This window comes from Saimiri boliviensis, chromosome 8 (genome assembly GCF_048565385.1).
Source record: "Saimiri boliviensis isolate mSaiBol1 chromosome 8, mSaiBol1.pri, whole genome shotgun sequence".
NCBI classification, from domain to species: Eukaryota; Metazoa; Chordata; class Mammalia; order Primates; family Cebidae; genus Saimiri; species Saimiri boliviensis.
Window position 1 is genome coordinate 79,575,575 of NC_133456.1, and position 18,597 is coordinate 79,594,171.

An 18,597-nucleotide genomic window follows, 5' to 3' on the forward strand; every position below is an offset into this window, starting at 1 on the left:
TGAAGCTGAACACAATCTACACTTAAATTTTCCAGAGCCTATGCTTCCATTGCTACTTAAATGCCATGATCAAAGCAAGAGATAGATTAAATATGGAGGGAAAGGAGGGAGGGAGAGGGAGGGAGAGAAAGAGATTGAAGAGAGGCTTGGGAAAATGCTCAGTGGAAAATCTGCAGAAATGATGTAACACAAAGCAAAGGCAGGGATTGGAGTAAGGGGTGTATAACTGAGACTATAAAAACTCAGAGAGAAAACTCACCATAGGGCTGAGTTTTGGAGAAACTGCACAGACAGTACTCTAAAGTTCGAATCTCCTGATTTTTCACAAGGTAAGTTACATGTAAAAATTGACAAATATTTAGTGCTTTTTTCTTTTAACTATTATTTTTACTTCCACAGACTCTTTAAGTGTTTTGATTATATCTGGATCTTTTCTAATTAGAAACATTTTTGGTAATATTTCCCTCTCTAAAATGAGTAGAAAAGCAAAGATATTTTTGCAATGCAAATTTAAGGTGGAACTAATTGCTTATTCAGATATTTCATATTTATTACATTGCTTTTTGCATTTCTTTCATTTCAAAACAAAGAGAAGGTGGATGCAAGATAATAATTCTATAGGTATGTTAATAGCATTATTTTGCTTTCCTCAAAAAATGTTTCATATAGAAGAGTGGTCTAAACAACCTTGAAGCTTCAGAAACATCCCTAAACTAATGAAATTCTTTGTTCTTAAAACCTAAAGCATCTTGTTTTTCTCCTTATATATCAAACCTGCAAATATGATATTGATAACAGTTGGAATACACTTTGATTATGTCTGTTCTTCAGTATTTGCAGTGCTATTCAATGATTGAATTGAGAGTTAATGTGAAGCATACATTTGAGTTCTCTTTGAGAAGAAATGTAACATTTTATTTCAGGTTTAGTGTGCACTCAATGAATTCAGTTCTAACAATTCAAATGCTGTTTCTTTGAATAACAGACTCTATAGTTTTAGGAATGTGATTATTGTTTGTTCATGAGTTTTTCTCCTAAAAATTTAGCATTTTTGAGAATGAATCATAGTAATTTTAATGCCTATAAAAGTTATAGAATTGATAGTATTATACCTAATAGTCTACCCAAAAACATCAGGGACATTTTGTGTCTTCTCTTTGATATTACTCTTCAGCCCTCTTACAGAACTTTTCTAAAGAGCACTTTCTGTTGATAACAGTTCAAGTCTCCTCCATATAAATGAATTCTACTATGGCTTCACTAAAAAATTATTTAGAGTGTTTAAGGTCGACAGTAGCTTTCTCCCCCTTACTTCCCAGGATTTTAACTGATTCTTATATCATGAATAATGAGCAGTAGAGAAGCAGATATCTTTAGCTGATTAGGTGCAGGAACCTCAGGGCTATTATTTTAACTTCTTTTACAAATACTCTCAATGATTTAAATGTTTGATTAATAAAATCAGATTAATTGTACTTGTCTCAAAAAATAAAGAACTCAAAGAAATCCTAATATATTGTTCTAGCTCTATTATAATCTACCTATACAACTTCACACAAGCCTTAAGCGCAAATTAAAGCTCGATAATGTTGTATTTTGTCCTTATGAAAAGGACAAAAGAAATAGAAGTGCTAGGGATACTGAGTATAAAAATATTTGAGGAAGCCCCAGTGTCAGTCAGTGTTCTCTACATCAGAGAATAAAACCTCAGTATCACAGAATCGTAGGACTAATCTTTAGACTCGAGCTAATTTAACTGTTTTGCCAATACTTCATTTACTATGACTCTTACCTACCAGACAACTTTTGCTTAGATTCAACAGTTCAGTCAGAGCAATACAAGATTTGTAGGCAGAAAACTAGACTTTTAATCCTAGTTTTGACTTCAACAGCTTTATGGACAAATCGTTCAGCTTCCCCGAAGCTTTATTCTCCCCTCAGTAAAACTGGAGTTTGTGAAGGTACAATGGGTAAGCTACAACAAGGTGCTAATTCTGGGTATCTCACTTAAATGAACCTACTCTCCAAATGTCTCAAGATTTCTCAGATTAAAGTCATTTTTTAGCTGAGTGCTTTCTCTTCTTTCTTCAAGTAAGTGTCATGGTACACCCCTGGAGCAGTGACCCCTTCTTTATTGCCACTTCATTAGCTCAGGCCTTAATACAAACCATATCCTCCCTCTAGTAACAGTGCCTTTGCCATCACTTTCTGCTCCCTCTTCCTCTTCAATCATTTCTGTATTCTTATCTTCTCTCCTCTCCCTTGAGCATTTTCTCTGATCATCACTCACTTTCTCCATCTATTAGAGAGTATTAAATTTGATAATTTCTAATGATTGCTTCCTCTCTTTCTAAAAGTCTATATTCCTATGATCCCTAAGGCTATAAACATGTAAAAATTCCACTTTAAAAATATTATATAAAATGGTATTAAAATTCACTTTAGTTGGCACAATTAGAGCTAGAAGAATAGTGATGTCTTCAGTACAACTGAACTTTCTTTTGTTTCTTTCCCAGGATTACATTTTCTATAGTTGGAAGGAATTTTTATAGAAATATTATGACTCAAAATAATAACACACCAAATGTTAGAGTGACTTCTATTTATAACTCTCTATAGTGAAATTCCCTCCCCCATTCAATATTACTTTTCTTACTATATTTTATTTTCTATCACTCTGCCATAATTCTAGATTTTGAAGACTAATTTTGTTTCTTAAACTGAATGATAAAAATATTTTTTCATAAAAACTAAAAAGTAGTAGCAATCTGACACAGGAACAGAAAACCAAACACCTCATGTTCTCACTCATAAGTGGGTGTTGAAAATGAGAACATATGGACGCAGGGAGGGGAACATCACACACTGGGGTCTGTTGCGGGGTAGGGAGCTAGGGGAGGGATAGCAGGGGGTGGGGAGATTGGGGAGGGATAACACTGGGGGATGGAGGCAGTAAACCACCGTGGCATGTGTATACCTGTGTAACAATCCTGCAAGATCTGCACATGTACCCCAGAACTTAAAGTATAATAAAAAAAAAAATTAAAAGTAATTATTTTGTCAAGTTGCTGTATTTCGAAGGCAATATCAGGATGCTGATAACTGTTATTTATTGAGTAACTATTTTTTTTTTTTTTTAATGGAGTCTCACTCTGTCACCCAGGATAGAGTGCAATGGTACGATCTCGGCTCACTGCAACCTCCGCTTCCCAAGTTCAAGCGATTCTCCTGCCTCGGCAGCTGAAATTACAGACGTGCCACCATATCGACTAATTTTTTGTATTTTTAGTAGAGACGGGGTTTCACCATGTCTTCAGACTGGTCTCAAACTCCTGACCTCGTAATCCACCTGCTTCAGCTTCCCAAAGTGCTGGGATTACAGACATGAGCTACCGCGCCCGGCCTTGAGTAACTAATTTAAGCCCGTCACTTTACCCAGATTACTTCTGATCTTCATGCTAAGCCTACAAATTAGGTCTTTGCCCTATTTTTCCAAAGAAGATGTTAAAACAAAAAGGCTAAATGACATGCCTAATCAAGATTCAGATCCATCCAGGTCTACTTCGACTAATTCACTTTATTGTATTAGAAAGTGTGCATACAATACCAGGCGTTAGGAGATCAGATTTCTAAAGTAACTCAGCGTGTTACAGTTCACAGATTTTTAGAAAATAGAATTATCATATTTTCTACATAAATCTAACTTGACTGTTATAAGGATGACAGGAGATTAATTTCAAGATAATAAAGCACCGCTATGCAAATGATATTTTTTAAAAGGTTATATGGGACAATTCCATTTGAAGGAAGTGGAAGCATTCCAGAAAGGCTCAGTTCTTGCAGGTCAAGTGGTTGAGGAGTTTCCACCTGAACCAGGCTGTGAGCAACAGGAAGACAGAGAAAGCATTTTTTAATTTTTTATTTTTATATCCCCAGTATCTGGCATGCAGTGTATGGCCAATAAATGCATCCTGTTGTTGAATATTATAAAATTTATATGGCCAGGTGCGGTGGCTCACGCCTATAATCCCAGCACTTTGGGAGGCCGAGGCGGGTGGATCACGAGGTCAAGAGATCGAGACCATCCTGGTCAACATGGTGAAACCCCGCCTCTACTAAAAATACAAAAATTAGCTGGGCATGGTGGTGCACGCCTGTAATTCCAGCTACTCAGGAGTTTGAGGCAGGAGAATTGCCTGAACCCAGGAGGCGGAGGTTGCGGTGAGCTGAGATCGCGCCATTGCACTCCAGTCTGGGTAACAACAGCGAAACTCCGGCTCAAAAATAAAAAAAAAAAAAAAATTATATGCTTGCCCCTCTGTTTACACATTAGAGGTACTTTTTCATCTAGTATGTTGGCTAGCTTAACATAATTATGATGTAAGATTTTGATTAAATATTTTATTTAAGTACAAAGTGGGGTAAGGGGTGAAGGGGGTAGCGGTATTCCACATTAACTTCAGATCTAAGTATGCTATATTTAACTTAATTTATCCAATTTTACCCTCTGAAAGTCTTTGAATGCTGAATTTTAAAAAGCCTATATACAGAATGGCCAGCCAGTATGTGCAACTCTCTTAGCTTTTCCCTATCTACAGTTTCAAAGCATTTTCCCATTAGTGAACATTAGAATTAAACAACAAATTTCCATAGCAGAATTGCCTACAATAATATACTAACGTTATTTTCTCTCTTTAAGTAACATAGATTTAAATCAAGAAAAATTTAGTTTTTTGGGGATTTAGGTACAGATTAATGTTTGATAAGAAATCCTACAGTTCAGACGGATGATTATTGGAGGATAGTGCTGCATGTAACTTTTATTAGAATGAGAATCTGTCGTGTGAAATACTAATGGATGTATCAGGATTCTAGCAGGAACTTCATCACATATTACTACAGGTGTAGAAATCTAGGGTAATCTCTTATCTTCCCTCTACCTTGGTTTTCACATCAAGAAAGCTGGATATTAATATCTGTCCTGTATTTCTGTTTATCTTCCACATAAGGCTGCTTCATGCTTTCATTCAACACATACATTTGACTCTACGCCAGGCATTCTGTTAGATGCTTAGATGCAAGGGTGAACATGACATGGTCTCTGCCTTAAATAATGTTATAGCAATGAAACACTTCACTAAACATCCAGATCTGGGTTTTTAAAAATAATAGTGTGATCTTTCTTTAAAGTGGCATTATAGGTTTCTTGCTTCTTAATTTTTTGCAAGAAAGAGACTACTGGTATTAATCACAGATCCAAATAGAAGAAGAAAACAGAGATACTTAAAAATAAAATTTTAAGATTTTGGAAGGCAAAGTGTGTAAAAAAGTGAAAATGGTGCCAAATAGAATAAAATCAGTTAACACATGTACTAGTAATGTATCATTCTTACTAATTTGTTGCCTTGAGGGAAAGTAATTTTAAAATGTAGGTGTCTGCCACATTAATACTGCATCCATAAAAATATTACTTTATAAAAAATTGGGAGATGGAAAAAGGTTTTATACAAATAGGTTATACTTGAAGGAGCATGAAACTGAGTCTGAAAATCAAAGTTGTTGTTCTGGCTCTTCTTCTAACTGGCTTTTTGACTTTGGAAAATTTGCTACTGCCAATTGAAGAGCACTGAGAATTGGGAACATATTCCTGATAATTTAACTTTTATTTAATTTTTTTTTTTTGAGATGGAGTTTTGCTTTTGTTGCGCAAGCTGGAGTGCAATGGCACCATCTCGGCTCACTGCAACCTCCACCTCTGGGTTCAAGTGATTCTCCTGCCTCAGCCTCCCAACTAGCTGGGATTACGGGTGTGTGCCACCCGTTTGGCTAATTTTTTGTGTTTTTAGTAGAAACAGCGTTTCACATGTTAGCCAGGCTGGTCTCCAACTCCCCACCTCAGGTGATCCACCCACCTCAGCCTCCCAAAGTGCTGGAATTACAGGTGTGAGCCACCGTGCCCAGCTGATACTTAAATTTTTAAACGGGATATTAAAATTTCTCAATCTCAACTTGCTCCCTTTTTTCAGGAATCCAAAACATAAATTCCCATTACACAATTTATTTAAAAGAGCAAATTTCATAAGCACATTTTGAAATAAATGGCTGAGCACCATGAGTATTTCTCAAATGTTTTTTTTTATGAGGATAATATAGATGATGTATGGGTCAGTGACAGAAGCTACAAGCCACAAGCAGTTTTCAATTGCTCTTGGGTGAAAATCCTGAATGAGTTTAAATCTCTAATTTGAGTTTATGATGATCCCAAACTACTTCCCCATTTCTAAGCTTCTAAGTGCCGCAGCCACCCTCAGTTGTCTTGTTTGTGAGGCAAAATTCATCAAAGACTGGAATCACAGTTTCAGTAAAAAAGAGACCCCAAGGACAGGAGGTCCCAGCCTTTGCTTTCCAGCAGGTAAGTGTCTCAATCATCTGGGTGCTTCTCTCCGCAAAGAAAGCCAGAAAAGCCTTTCTTAAAACTTTGTTCAAAGTATTGTCACTTATTGAAATATCAAGATTACCTATATAATGACAAACTATAATTTAAACATTTATCCTTTTGATTTTTAAAATATAAGTTTTGCACATTGTCTCTATGAATGGCTCCAAGTTCCCTAAGTGACTGTTGAGTGTAAATTTTGTGTATGTAGGAAAAACTTGGCTTCAAACATCTGCCTTCAGCTTCATAGCAATCACTTTTCAACAATCACTTCATAACAATAATTTTTAATCATATTTTGAAACATGTAATTAATATTTTCAAATTATAGTTTAAAAAATGTTTCTACTATTTTAGTTTCCATTGCAAAGTTTTTACTTATAAAAATAAAAATGATGTAGTTTTTTCATAGATAAATGTATATCCTTATATATTTTTAGCAAACAATATCAAATATAAAATTTAAAGGCTTATTTCTTTTATTTGAACTCTAAGCCAATTCCATAATTTGTGCTGTTTGTAAATTCATAATTTAAAATTGACTAAAATTAATTAACTTACATTCTTTGAAGAAAACCAGTTTCATTAGACAGTTTTGACAATTTTAGAGTCTTGTTCAATATCACCAGCCCATTAAGGAGCACAGCTAAAAAGTCTTATCCCTGTCGTTCAAGTCTGAGCCTGAGTCTGTCATTCCCCAGCATCACAGAAGTATTTTTCTAATGCTGTTGAACATCTATATATTGTCTGAAAGAATTTTATTTTTGAATATTTATTCTTTCATTGAAAGAAGATTTTGGGAGTCACAACATGTGAAAAAAATACATATATATATAAAACCTCCACCAATATCACACACATATATATGAGATTGAAAATCATTGATTTATGTGATATATGTGTGTGCAATATACACACATATATAAGTGAGATATATATACATTATATATTATAATCATATAATGTATAATTATATTGTATAAATATATATTATAATCATAATATATATTATATATGTCACACATATGTCACACACACATATATAAATATATACACACCCATATATATCACACACATGTATCACATAGATCAATGATTTTCAATCTGATATATATGTTTATGATATTGGTGGAGGTTTTAGAGATCTGAAAATTCTCATTATCAAATTCCTATTTTGTCTTCACCAATTTTATATCTACTAAATTAAGATCATGATTACTGAGAAAATATTCAAATGATTATTTTATCTTGATAGTCTATTAATGCCAAATGCAGGAGAGTAGTACTCAAATATTTTTAAATTATTAATATTATTTATGTGATTTAAAATATTTCTGATAGCCAAATTAAATATCATACCAGTCTTTCTTTCTCTCAGCTTAAAAAAGAGAATATAGCTGCATTCTATGGCATCTAGAATCTCTGTTCTAACAATTTTTGTTTTGAAAGGGTAGAGAAATTAGCATACTGACTTATGCATGATAGGAAAAAAAGAAAAGTGAGGAAAAAAAATCCTAAGTAAGGTTGGGCGTAATGGCTCAGACCTGTAATCCCAACACTTTGGAAGACTGATGAGGGCAGCTCACCTGAAGTCAGGAGTTCGAGACCATCCTGGCCAACATGGTGAAACCTCATCTCTACTAAAAATATAAAAATTAGCCCGGGGCAGTGGCAGGCTCCTTTAATCCATCTACTTGGGAAGCTGAGGCAGAAGAATTGTTTGAACCCGGAAGCAGAGGTTTTGGTGAGCCAATATTTCGCCACTGCACTCCAGCCTGGGCGACAGGAGTGAAACTCCATCTCAAAAAAAAAAAAAAAAAAAAAAAAAAAATGGGCCGGCGGGGTGTCTCAGGCCTGTAATTCCAGCACTTCGGGAGGTTTGGGAGGCCAAGGTGGGAAGATCACAAGGTCAGGAGTTCAAGACCAGCTTAGCCAGCATGGTGAAACACCGTCTCCACTAAATATACAAATAATTAGCCAGACATGGTGGCATGCACCTGTAATCCCAGCTACTCCAGAGGCTGGGACAGGAGAATTGCTTGAACCGGGAGGTGGAGGTTCCAGTGAGCCGAGATTGCGCCACTGCACACCAACCTGGGTGACTGAGTGAGACTCAGTTGCAAAAAAAAAAAGAAAAAAAAAATCCTAAGTAAGCAAGTAAATATATTGTCATATGTCATCAATTCTGCCTCCTATTTAACATCTCTGAAATTGAAATTAGTCTTACTTTTGATAAGCATATCAATTTAATTGGTAGCATTGTTTTTTTTCCTAATATGGTCTTAAAAATGGAATGTCTTACCATACGTTACATCCAAAAATCAAAGATTTGGAGGTTCTTTCTTTTCAGCTAGAAATATTTAATTTAAAAATACTGAAATGAAAGAGGCAAATATTTACGTCAAAGCCTGGATGCAATTTTTTTGCATAAACTTTGGCTAATTTGAGGAAGTCATCAAGTCAGTTTTCCCAGCTAAATCTGTTCCGACTATTATCATTACCTACATGTTAAGTGTCTGCACTTTTACCAGAAAATAGCCAACTTCACCAGTGAACTTTAAAAGCCAGAAGCAACATTAGAGGTCAGTTAGACCAACTCCATTTTACTTGACCTGGAGAGGAAAGTGTTTGCCCAACATCACATCATTAAATAGCAACAGAAGTAATGTAGAGCCTGAGTCTCACAACTCACGCATCAGATCTTTTTTCCATTGCAGCAAGCTATGCAGACTTTGTGTTAAGCACTGTTTGTTTTAGGCATTTTTCTAAAATAAAAATTATTGTCATTCTGTCATTTATTATTCCATAGTGATTGTAACTTAATAGAGTGGGATAAAGGGTAACCTCAAGAAGTTACTATGTTTTACAGATTTACTTATGGGCCAAGCTGACTCATGACTTACCAATTATTTCAAAGAGGGAAGATTTTAGGCAGTGTTGTCCGCAGGCACACATGGTCATTTCATGTTGTCAGAACTAAGGCCCTTTTATAAAATATCCTGGATTAAATCTCTTAAACGTGCTCTGTCACAGTGAGAAAAGAAAGTAAAAACAATGTAGCCATTAAATTACTTTGTAATCCCTTTGTCTTTAATTAAGTCCTTTATTTTAAATTTTTGTTAAATGAGAGTGGAGTCTATTTTGAGTATTTACAATCAAGATGTTAGGGTAAATAATTAAAAATTCCTAGACAATATCAATATTTACCCACAAACCTAGTACCTTTGTGAATTTCAAATTATTGGATCAACTATCAATAAGTCAGACGGTAATCATAAAGTCACAGGTTGAAGAGAAATGTCCTTAACACCTGAGTTTTTTTTTTTTTTTTCTTCAACACCGTTTTCTTCAAATGCAGTTAGTTTAAAAGTCTTACTGATTAAAAAGTGCATTAGATCAGATGCTGGCTCACATTGCTTCTCTTTTTGAGCTTAACTATCTCTAACTTACACCTCTCATAGCAGTTTGCTCTTTCTTTTGTAGATCAATGATTTTTCAATCTCTTTTCTTCTACCCCAGCCCACTTGAGAGATACTTTTCACAATAACAATGGCTTATTGCAACACTTACTCCTACTAATAAAAACATCTTCGTTTTAACAGGCGTCTCATTAAACTCTAGTTTAAATATAATTAAACCAGTTTTTCTTTTTTTTTAATTATTAATAGTTTTTATTTTATTTATTTATTTATTTATTTATTTTAGAATAAAGAAGAGGAAGAAAGAGAAAGAGAAAGAGGGAGAGAGGATGGGGGTATTGCTTTATTGCCCAGGCTAGAATGCAGTCTAAATATGGGTATGCCTATAATTGTCCTTAATAATAGAGACATGAAAGAAAATGAGGGAAGAGAATAGCAAACAAGGAGCCAACCAAGATTTCTTTTAAACTTCTAAGTTGATATGATGTGGTACTGATAAGAGTGTATATTTTGTATATTTAAAGTGGAGAGTTCTATAAATGTTAATTACATTTACTTGTTCCAGATCTGAGTTCAAGTCCTGAATATCGTTGTTAATTTTCTGTCTCATTGATCTGTCTAATATTAATGTTGAAGTCTCCCACTATTATTATGTGGGAGTCTAAGTCTCTTTATAAGTCTTGTATGTCTGCATATTCCTGTATTGGCTGCGTATATATTTAGGATCTTTAGCTCTTCTTGTTGTTGCATTGATCCTTTTATCATTATATAATGTCCTTCTTTGCTTCTTTTGATCTTTGTTGCTTAATTGTAACTTCTGCTTTTTATTTATTTATTTTAGCTCTCTGTTTGGTTGGTAAATCTTTCTCCATCCCTTGTTTGGAGTCTTTGTGTATCCTTGAATGTGAGATGGATCTGGATGCAGCATACTGATGGGTTTTAGTTTTTTATTCAAATTGCCTGTCTTTGGATTGGGGGATTTAGTCAATTTAAATTTAGAATTAATAGTAATATATGTGAGTTTAATACTGCCATTAGCTGGCTATTTTGTCCATTAGTTGATGTAAGTTCTTCATTATATTGATGCTCTTTTTGATAATTTTTTTAGAAAGGCTGATACTGTTTGTTCCTTTCATATGTGTAGTGGTTCTTTCAGAAGCTCTTGTAAAGCAGGCCTGGTGGTGATGAAATCTCTGAGTGCTTCCTTATTCACAAAAAACTTTATTTTTCCTTCACTTGTGAAGCTTAGTTTGGCTGGATGTGAAATTCTAGGTTGAAAGTTCTTTTCTTTAAGGATGTTGAATATTGGCCCCCACTCTCTTCTGGCTTGTAGGGTTTCTGCTGAGAGATCTGCTGTAAGTCTGATAGGCTTCCCTTTGTGGGTAACCTGACCTTTCTCTCTGGCTGCTCTTAGTATTTTCTCCTTCATTTCAACCCTGGTGAATCTTACGATTATGTGCCTTGGAGTTGCTCTTCTTGAGGAATATCTCTGTGGTGTTCTCTGTATTACCTGGAATTGAATATTATCCTGCCTTACTAAGTTGGGAAAATTTTCCTGAATAATGTCCTGAAGCATATTTTCCAGCTTGGATTCATTCTCTTCGTCACATTCAGGTACACCTATCAAGCGTAGATTAGGTCTTTTCACATAGTCCCATATTTCTTGGAGACTTTGCTCGTTCCTTTTTATCCTTTTTTCTCTAATCTTGTCTTCTTGTTTTATTTCATTGAGTTGGTCTTCGACCTCTGATATCCTTTCTTCTGCTTGATCAATTCGGCTGTTAAAACTTGTGCATACTTCACGAAGTTCTCCTATTGTGTTTTTCAGCTCCATCAATTCACTTATTTTCCTCTCTAAATTGTGTATTCTTGTTGACATTTCGTCAAATCTTTTTTCAAAGTTCTTAGTTGCTTTAGATTGGGTTAAAACAAGTTCTTTTAATTCACAGAAGTTTCTCATTATCCACATTTTGAAGCCTGCTTCTGTAATTGGAACACACTCGTTCTCCATCAAGCCTTGTTCCGTTGCTGATGAGGAACTGTGATCCCCCGCTGAGGGAGAGGCGTTCTGATCTTGGGCATTCTCAGCCTTTTTTGGCCGTTTTCCTCCCTTCGTTATAAATTTATCCATCTGTGGTCTTTAAATTCACCGTCTTTGTAATTAGGTTTCTGAGTGGACGTCCAACTTACTGATTCTCAGCGCCGAAATCTGAGCAACCCACTGCGCCGACTAAATCAGCGGCGTTAAGATTGATGGTGCTTTTCCAACTCTGCACCAAGAACCGTCGCTCTGAGGCGCCGGCAAAACCGCCTCGCCGGTCACAAGAGTCGCGCTGGCGACCCGTGGGGCTCCTCCGCTGGGAATCTCCTGGTGCGTGAGCAACAAGAATTCATGTGAAGGTGTGGCGTCCTCTCATTCTTTGCGCTTTCACTGGGAGCTACAATCCCGAGCTGTTAGTGATCAGCCATCTTGGATCTCTCTCCCAGTTTTTCTTTATTGCTGGAATTTCAGAGCCTTTACTGTGAATCAGAACTCTAACACCTCTTTAAAAATGTACAATATATCCTAAACAAAGGTAAGAAAATGTTATAACTCCTGACAAAACTTTGTACCTAACCGCCTTACTCCATCTACCATCACTCTAGCCAGTTTGAAAGATCCTTTCAGAATATAATCAATTCTTACATGTGGAAAGTCTTTAAAATAAAGCTTAAGATGTTATACAATATAAGATATTTGTTTATTCAGCAGAATTGTTTAAAAAGTCAAAATACATAATAGTCCAATTGACTAAAATATGAAGGAAGTACACAGATAATCTTCTTATAAGGCAGATTCCATGGTCGCTGTTTCTTTCAAAACTCCTCACTATCCAAAGAAATATTATTCAAAAATTGATTTAAAAAAATCAATGTGGGGCCGGGCGCGGTGGCTCACACCTGTAATCCCAGCACTTTGGGAGGCCCAGGTGGGCGGATCACGAGGTCAAGAGATCGAGACTATCCTGGTCAACATTGTGAAACCCCGTCTCTACTAAAAATACAAAATATTAGCTGGGCATGGTGGCGTGTGCCTGTAATCCCAGCTACTCAGGAGGCTGAGGCAGGAGAATTGCCTGAACCCAGGAGGCGGAGGTTGTGGTGAGCCGAGATCGCGCCATTGCACTCCAGCCTGGGTAACAAGAGCGAAACTCCGTCTCAAAAAAAAAAAAAAAAAAAAAAAACAATGTGTACCCAAACAATAAGTATCCAAGAAAAACAGCTATCGGCTATCTGTTGTACAGTTTTTCAACTAAAAGGTGCCAGGGAGATTCCATGATTACCACAAGTAATTTGAGCCACTGAAGATTTATACTGGCAAAAATATAGATGTCACACTAGTATGATTTAAAAGTCAAAGTATTAATATTTATCTAATTAAACTCTAACCAAATTTCATATGGTCTCTATTGGGGAAAGCATTTCCTAATGTGATTTTTCTGTTGCTATGTATCTTTCAGTTCATTTTTGTTCAGCCCCCATCCTGTCACAGTACTTATCAACCTTTTGTTAGTTACCAACATTAAATAAAAATTTTTAATCTACTAAAAAAAATTGATGTGCTAAAAACATGGAAACACCTTTACTTTGGTTTATTTATGCAGTCAATGAACATCTTTCATTGAACTTTCTGTGATCTGGAGAATACATGGTGCCCAGGAGATTTTAAATCATGGGCTATATTTATCCACTATTAACAAAATAGGAAAATGGGGCTGAGCCTAGGCTTTTCCTTTCCTCCCTATAATTTCCTCTGTTTCTAATTTTGTAGCAATCAAGTTTCAACAAGTTAATCAAATGTCTTTTGTGTGGCAGGTGCCAGGGTGTTTGTTTTCATTAGAATACCAAATGCCATATTTAGGAACTTGGCCTTTGGGTTAACTGGCTACAAGTATGGCTTTAAACCATTAAATGTGTGTATTTAAACTCAGTGTTTATTTTTACAACTTCTTAACCAAATAATCAGGATGTGGTTATCTGTAAGATGATACATCATGATTTTTTCCTATATACACCCAAGCCCAAAAATACATACCTCAGACATAATCATCAATACTATAAACACTCATCATTCTGTGCCATTTATAAGATTACAGAGACGAGGTAAAACCTGGTTAGCAAAATGTGCATAAAAATAGTTAAAGGAAATCCACATAGAAAGACATATAAAATTGGGCAGTTTTCACATTTGAAACCTAGTTTTATGATAAAAAGGAAGAAAGGAAACAAACAATTGGAGTTTGTCTTTGATTAAATGGGACAACAGTTTCTTTTAAAAAAGATATATAAGCCAGTGCAGTGGCTCACGCCTGTAATCCCAGCACTTTGGGAGGCCAAGGCAAGTGGATCACCTGAGGTCAAGAGTTCTAGAACCAGCCTGGCCAACATAGTGAAATCCCATTTCTACTAAAAATACAAAAAATTAGCTGTGCATGATGGCAGGCACCTGTAATCCCAGCTACTCGGGAAGAGGCAGGAGAATCGCGTGAACTTGGGAGGCGGCTGTTGCACTGAACCGAGATTGAGCCATTGCACTCCAGCCTGGGCAACAGAGCGAAACTCTATCTCAAAAAAATAAAAATAAATAAAAGATACATTGGAAATATGAAATAATTTTGTAAATACAGTTATGTTCTTAGTATATCCTCCTTTATGTAAAGTTAAAGAGACATCAGGAAAATCAGGAGAAAACACAATTAAGTGGCTGGTTTCTAAAGCAATTGCTAAGGTAGGATTTGGTTGGTATTTTCATCAGATAACTATTGCATTCTTATTGGTTATTTTCTCAATTTAGAAACATAGTCATGATTTACTGTTTTTTTGTTTTTGATTTTTTAATATCCTTACTGAAAATCTCAGTCCAAATATCAAGTTTAGGAAAAAGAGAACACAGAGAGAATTTACTGCTCCCTTTCAGAAAAGAAAAGAACTAGCATTATGTGACAAGACTCTGAAATAAACTCATTGGTGTCATAGTGAACAACTATTTTAAACATTACATAAAAATCCAAATTATATTTGATAAATAAATGTTATGGACAGTGCCAAAATTGCTAAAATATTTTATCTCCATGTTAAGTCTTAACTGACATAGTTCATTCAGATGTCATTTTGTTTATATAAAACATTTGTTCACACCAGCATGTAACATTTGTTACTAAAATCTACACAGTTTCACAGTTACAAGTTGTTTTTTGTTGTTGTTTTTAGGAATGTGAGCCAAAGTTGTTTTGTTTTTGTGTGTGTGTGTGTTTCTTTGGGGTTTTTTTTTTTTTTTTTTTTTTTTTGTCTTTTCTTGCATTGGAAATACTCTTTGATAACGTCCTAGGCTTAAAATTCTTTGCCATAGTCCTTAACTGCTACACAACTGCAATCAATCACTTGTCAGGGTCTTGCCTCTCTTGTTAGTTTTACAGGGGCTACCTGTGTGAGTCTAGGCTCACGCTGCTATAAAGACACAGCTGAGAATGGTTGATTTATAAAGAAAAAAGGTTTAATTGGCTCACAGTTATGTAGGCTGTACAGGAAACATGGCTGGGGAGGCCTCATGAAACTTACGATGTTGGTGGAAGGCAAAGGAGAAGCAGGCAATTCTTCATATGACCAGAGCAGGAGGAAAAAGAGAGGAGAGGTGCTATACACTTTTAAATAACCAGATATCTCGATAATTATCATGAGAGAACAGCACCAAAGGGAAACCTGTCCCCATTATCCAGTTGCCTCTCTCCAGGCCCCGCCTCCAACACTAGAGGCAACTCACAGCAGTGGGTTACCAGTGGCACTCACCCAAGCCTCTACCTCTGTGGGAACTCAGTGAGCTCAAGGAAAGAGCCACAGTAACAATTCTTCAAGAAAATGTCAAAAAAAAAAAAAATCTTGGGTCATGCCAAAACAAATGCAGTTATTAAGGAAATATTTAATGCTGTCTCATATTCTTTCACATACAGGTTATAAATAGTAAATGAGATAGAAAGGGGATGCATGAATCAATTCAATCCTCTCAAAGCTCATTTGAGATAGGAATTACTTCTCATTTCACAAACAAGTAAAATGAACCTTGAGTAGGGTAAATGATGACATATTCAAGGTTACAGAGATATCAAAGCAAAAACATGACTCAAATCCAATCTTTCAGATTCCATTCTAGCTTCCATTTTCTCTTTATCTCCAGTAGGTTTTCCAAATGATTTTTTTAAGCCAATAGAGTTTCCTGAGACTTTTCATTCCTAAAGGATGAACTTGGAAGGCTTTCCCACTGCCATACACCACTAGGCAAAGCTTGGAATCATGCCTATTTTGTTCTACCTCGTGCTGCATGATCTTTCCTCAGCAGTGCAATGCCCCATTTCACCTACAGTTTCGTAACTTACAGTAGTCAAACTGGCAGCAGGTCAGCCTGATGTAGACTATAGATGAGCTTTAGTTGACTGGATAGTAGCTTTTTAATCTAAAAAGTCAGACACATATAAATAACACATCTTTGTGCTCATTATCCACAATTAACAAGGGTAATATTTTTATGTATTTCCTTTAAAATATATATAGATTAAAAACTCAGTCCCTTATGTTTTTCTCTATAATTTTACTCATTTTTTCTTCTCTGCAGAGGTAATCATAATCATGAATCAAGTTCCAAAATGTATATTGCTTTGGGCATTAACATTTTCAGTAAATGGTATAAATGTCATGTATTGTTCTACACTTCCCGTTTCTCTCCAAAACTGTTTTTTTATAAATCCATACATATAAATAAACATATATTTAAGTTATTTGTTTTCAAGGTAAATATGTATTTAAGTCATTTATTTTAAGTCAGTAGTTTGAATACATCTCAATTAATAAATCTATTTTCCCTCGAGTGGGGCACCTGAGTTGACTCCATTTTTTGACTATTATAAACAATGAGGCGATGAACTTCCAGATACATGTCTTCATATAAACATTGACAGTTTCTCTCAGGAATATATACCTAGAAGTGAAATAAATATGTCCTAGATAGGAGATAAGCATTTTCAACCTTTTTGTAAATTGCTCAATTTTCTCCAAATAATTGGATTCATTTTCAACTCCACCAGAATTTTTTGTGTTTTTGTTTCCTGAAACCACTACATTGCAAGTTCGACCAATATTTTACCAAACTAAGTGTATAAAACGGTATTTCACTTCTCTTTTTATTAGCGTTGAAGAAATTGTATGTGTTACGAAAAATTTTGTCTGTTCATTTTCTATGAAATGAGTGTTCATAACTTTGGCCCATTTTTATTTAATTGTGTGTCAATCTTTAAAGTTGTATTTAAAGCATTTATTTACATTTTCTAAATGCTAATCTTTTATTTATGTATATATTGAAAATATCTTCTATTAAGTAATTTGTCTTTTGATATTTTACTGTAACATATGTAATTTTTAAATTTTGATATAGTAATATCTGATAGATTTAATAACAATTTTGAATCTTGCTTATGAAATCCTGACATAACACAAGGACATAAAGAAATTCTCCTACTGATAGTGGGTGTTTTGAATTTTGGATTTAAATAGTTTTAGACACCACAGCCTCTCTGGTTCACCACAAACCAATAAGAACTTATTCTCTAATGCCTTGCCACTGTTATGAATTTCTCCTCAGGTACACATATAAAATTGTAATCTCTAGATCTGACAGTCAAAAAATAAAGTTACATTAACCATATTTCACAGATTGTGGGTTAGTTTGAATTAAATTAGTATTATAGCCAAACAGCCCTAATCTAAGTTGCCATGGAAAAGAAACCTTGATAGAATTCATTCTGGGAGATGAATAGCTTCTATTAAGTATAATTTAAGTTTTGTAGAGATGCACTCCAATATACTGAAATGAAATAATCTGGTTTACCATTTACCGCTAACAGGCCTTTTAGGAGCTTTTGTTTTTCATCTTTACATTTCAAATGAATTCAATGCTCACTATGACATATGCGACCCTCAGATGCTGGACTGGAGATCGGCAAGTGTGTGTTTCATCCTGGCTGTGACTCTGATGCTGTGGAGCTCAGGACAAGTCCTCTCAATAGATGTAACAACAGAGGTAATGGAAACTAGCTTACAAAAATATAAATATATATATGTGTGTGTATATATATATATATATATACATATGTTTGACATGTTTTATAAATGACATGTTTATATATAAACGCATATGTATTAAAATATATTTTATATACATAAATATAATTTTTATATATTTGTATATCATGTATTATGTTTTTATATAGAATGTATATTTTATAAATGTAATATATATACTTATATATTACATATATATTCTTTTATTACCATATCATTTCTACTAGAGTAAGAAGCCGGTGCAGCTACTAATAAGAAAAGGTACACAAAATAAAATAGAGAAATAGCACCAAATCAAGAAAATCAGTATTTTTTATTGTCTTATTTTTGTTGCCAACGTGACATTCAAGGTTGTGAACTTTAAGTGAAAAGAGCAGTAATCATGATTTTCTCCCCACAGAGGAGTCAGAGCAAGCCAGTTATCTCAATGTGAAAAGAAATTTAAGAACAAAGATTTGTTTTTCTTGAACAAAAAAGCTTAAGATCCATTATTATAGCCACATTTAATTAAATCAGTTATGCCAGAATCAGAAATGCTTTTATGTCAAATTTGAAGTGGTTTGCATGCCACAATTTGAGTAGTTTTCTTCAAAT

The 18,597-nt window shown here is 34.8% G+C and overlaps 1 protein-coding gene across 3 annotated transcripts in view; it reads left to right on the top strand.

Annotated features, from left to right (window-relative positions):
* Positions 1-267: 267 nt before the first annotated feature.
* The window catches only part of OSTN (osteocrin), a 51,484-nt gene continuing 33,154 nt past the window's right edge, over positions 268-18,597 (top strand). For 2 of the 3 annotated variants that reach the window (XM_010337728.2, XM_003927018.3), the window contains exons 1-2: positions 268-329; positions 17,864-17,962. In XM_010337728.2, the coding sequence (XP_010336030.1) occupies positions 17,864-17,962 (99 nt within the window). In that variant the 5' untranslated portion in view covers positions 268-329. Of the gene's footprint in view, positions 330-17,786; positions 17,963-18,597 lie in introns of all 3 variants that reach the window. The other variant, XM_074403505.1, reaches the window with a different exon arrangement.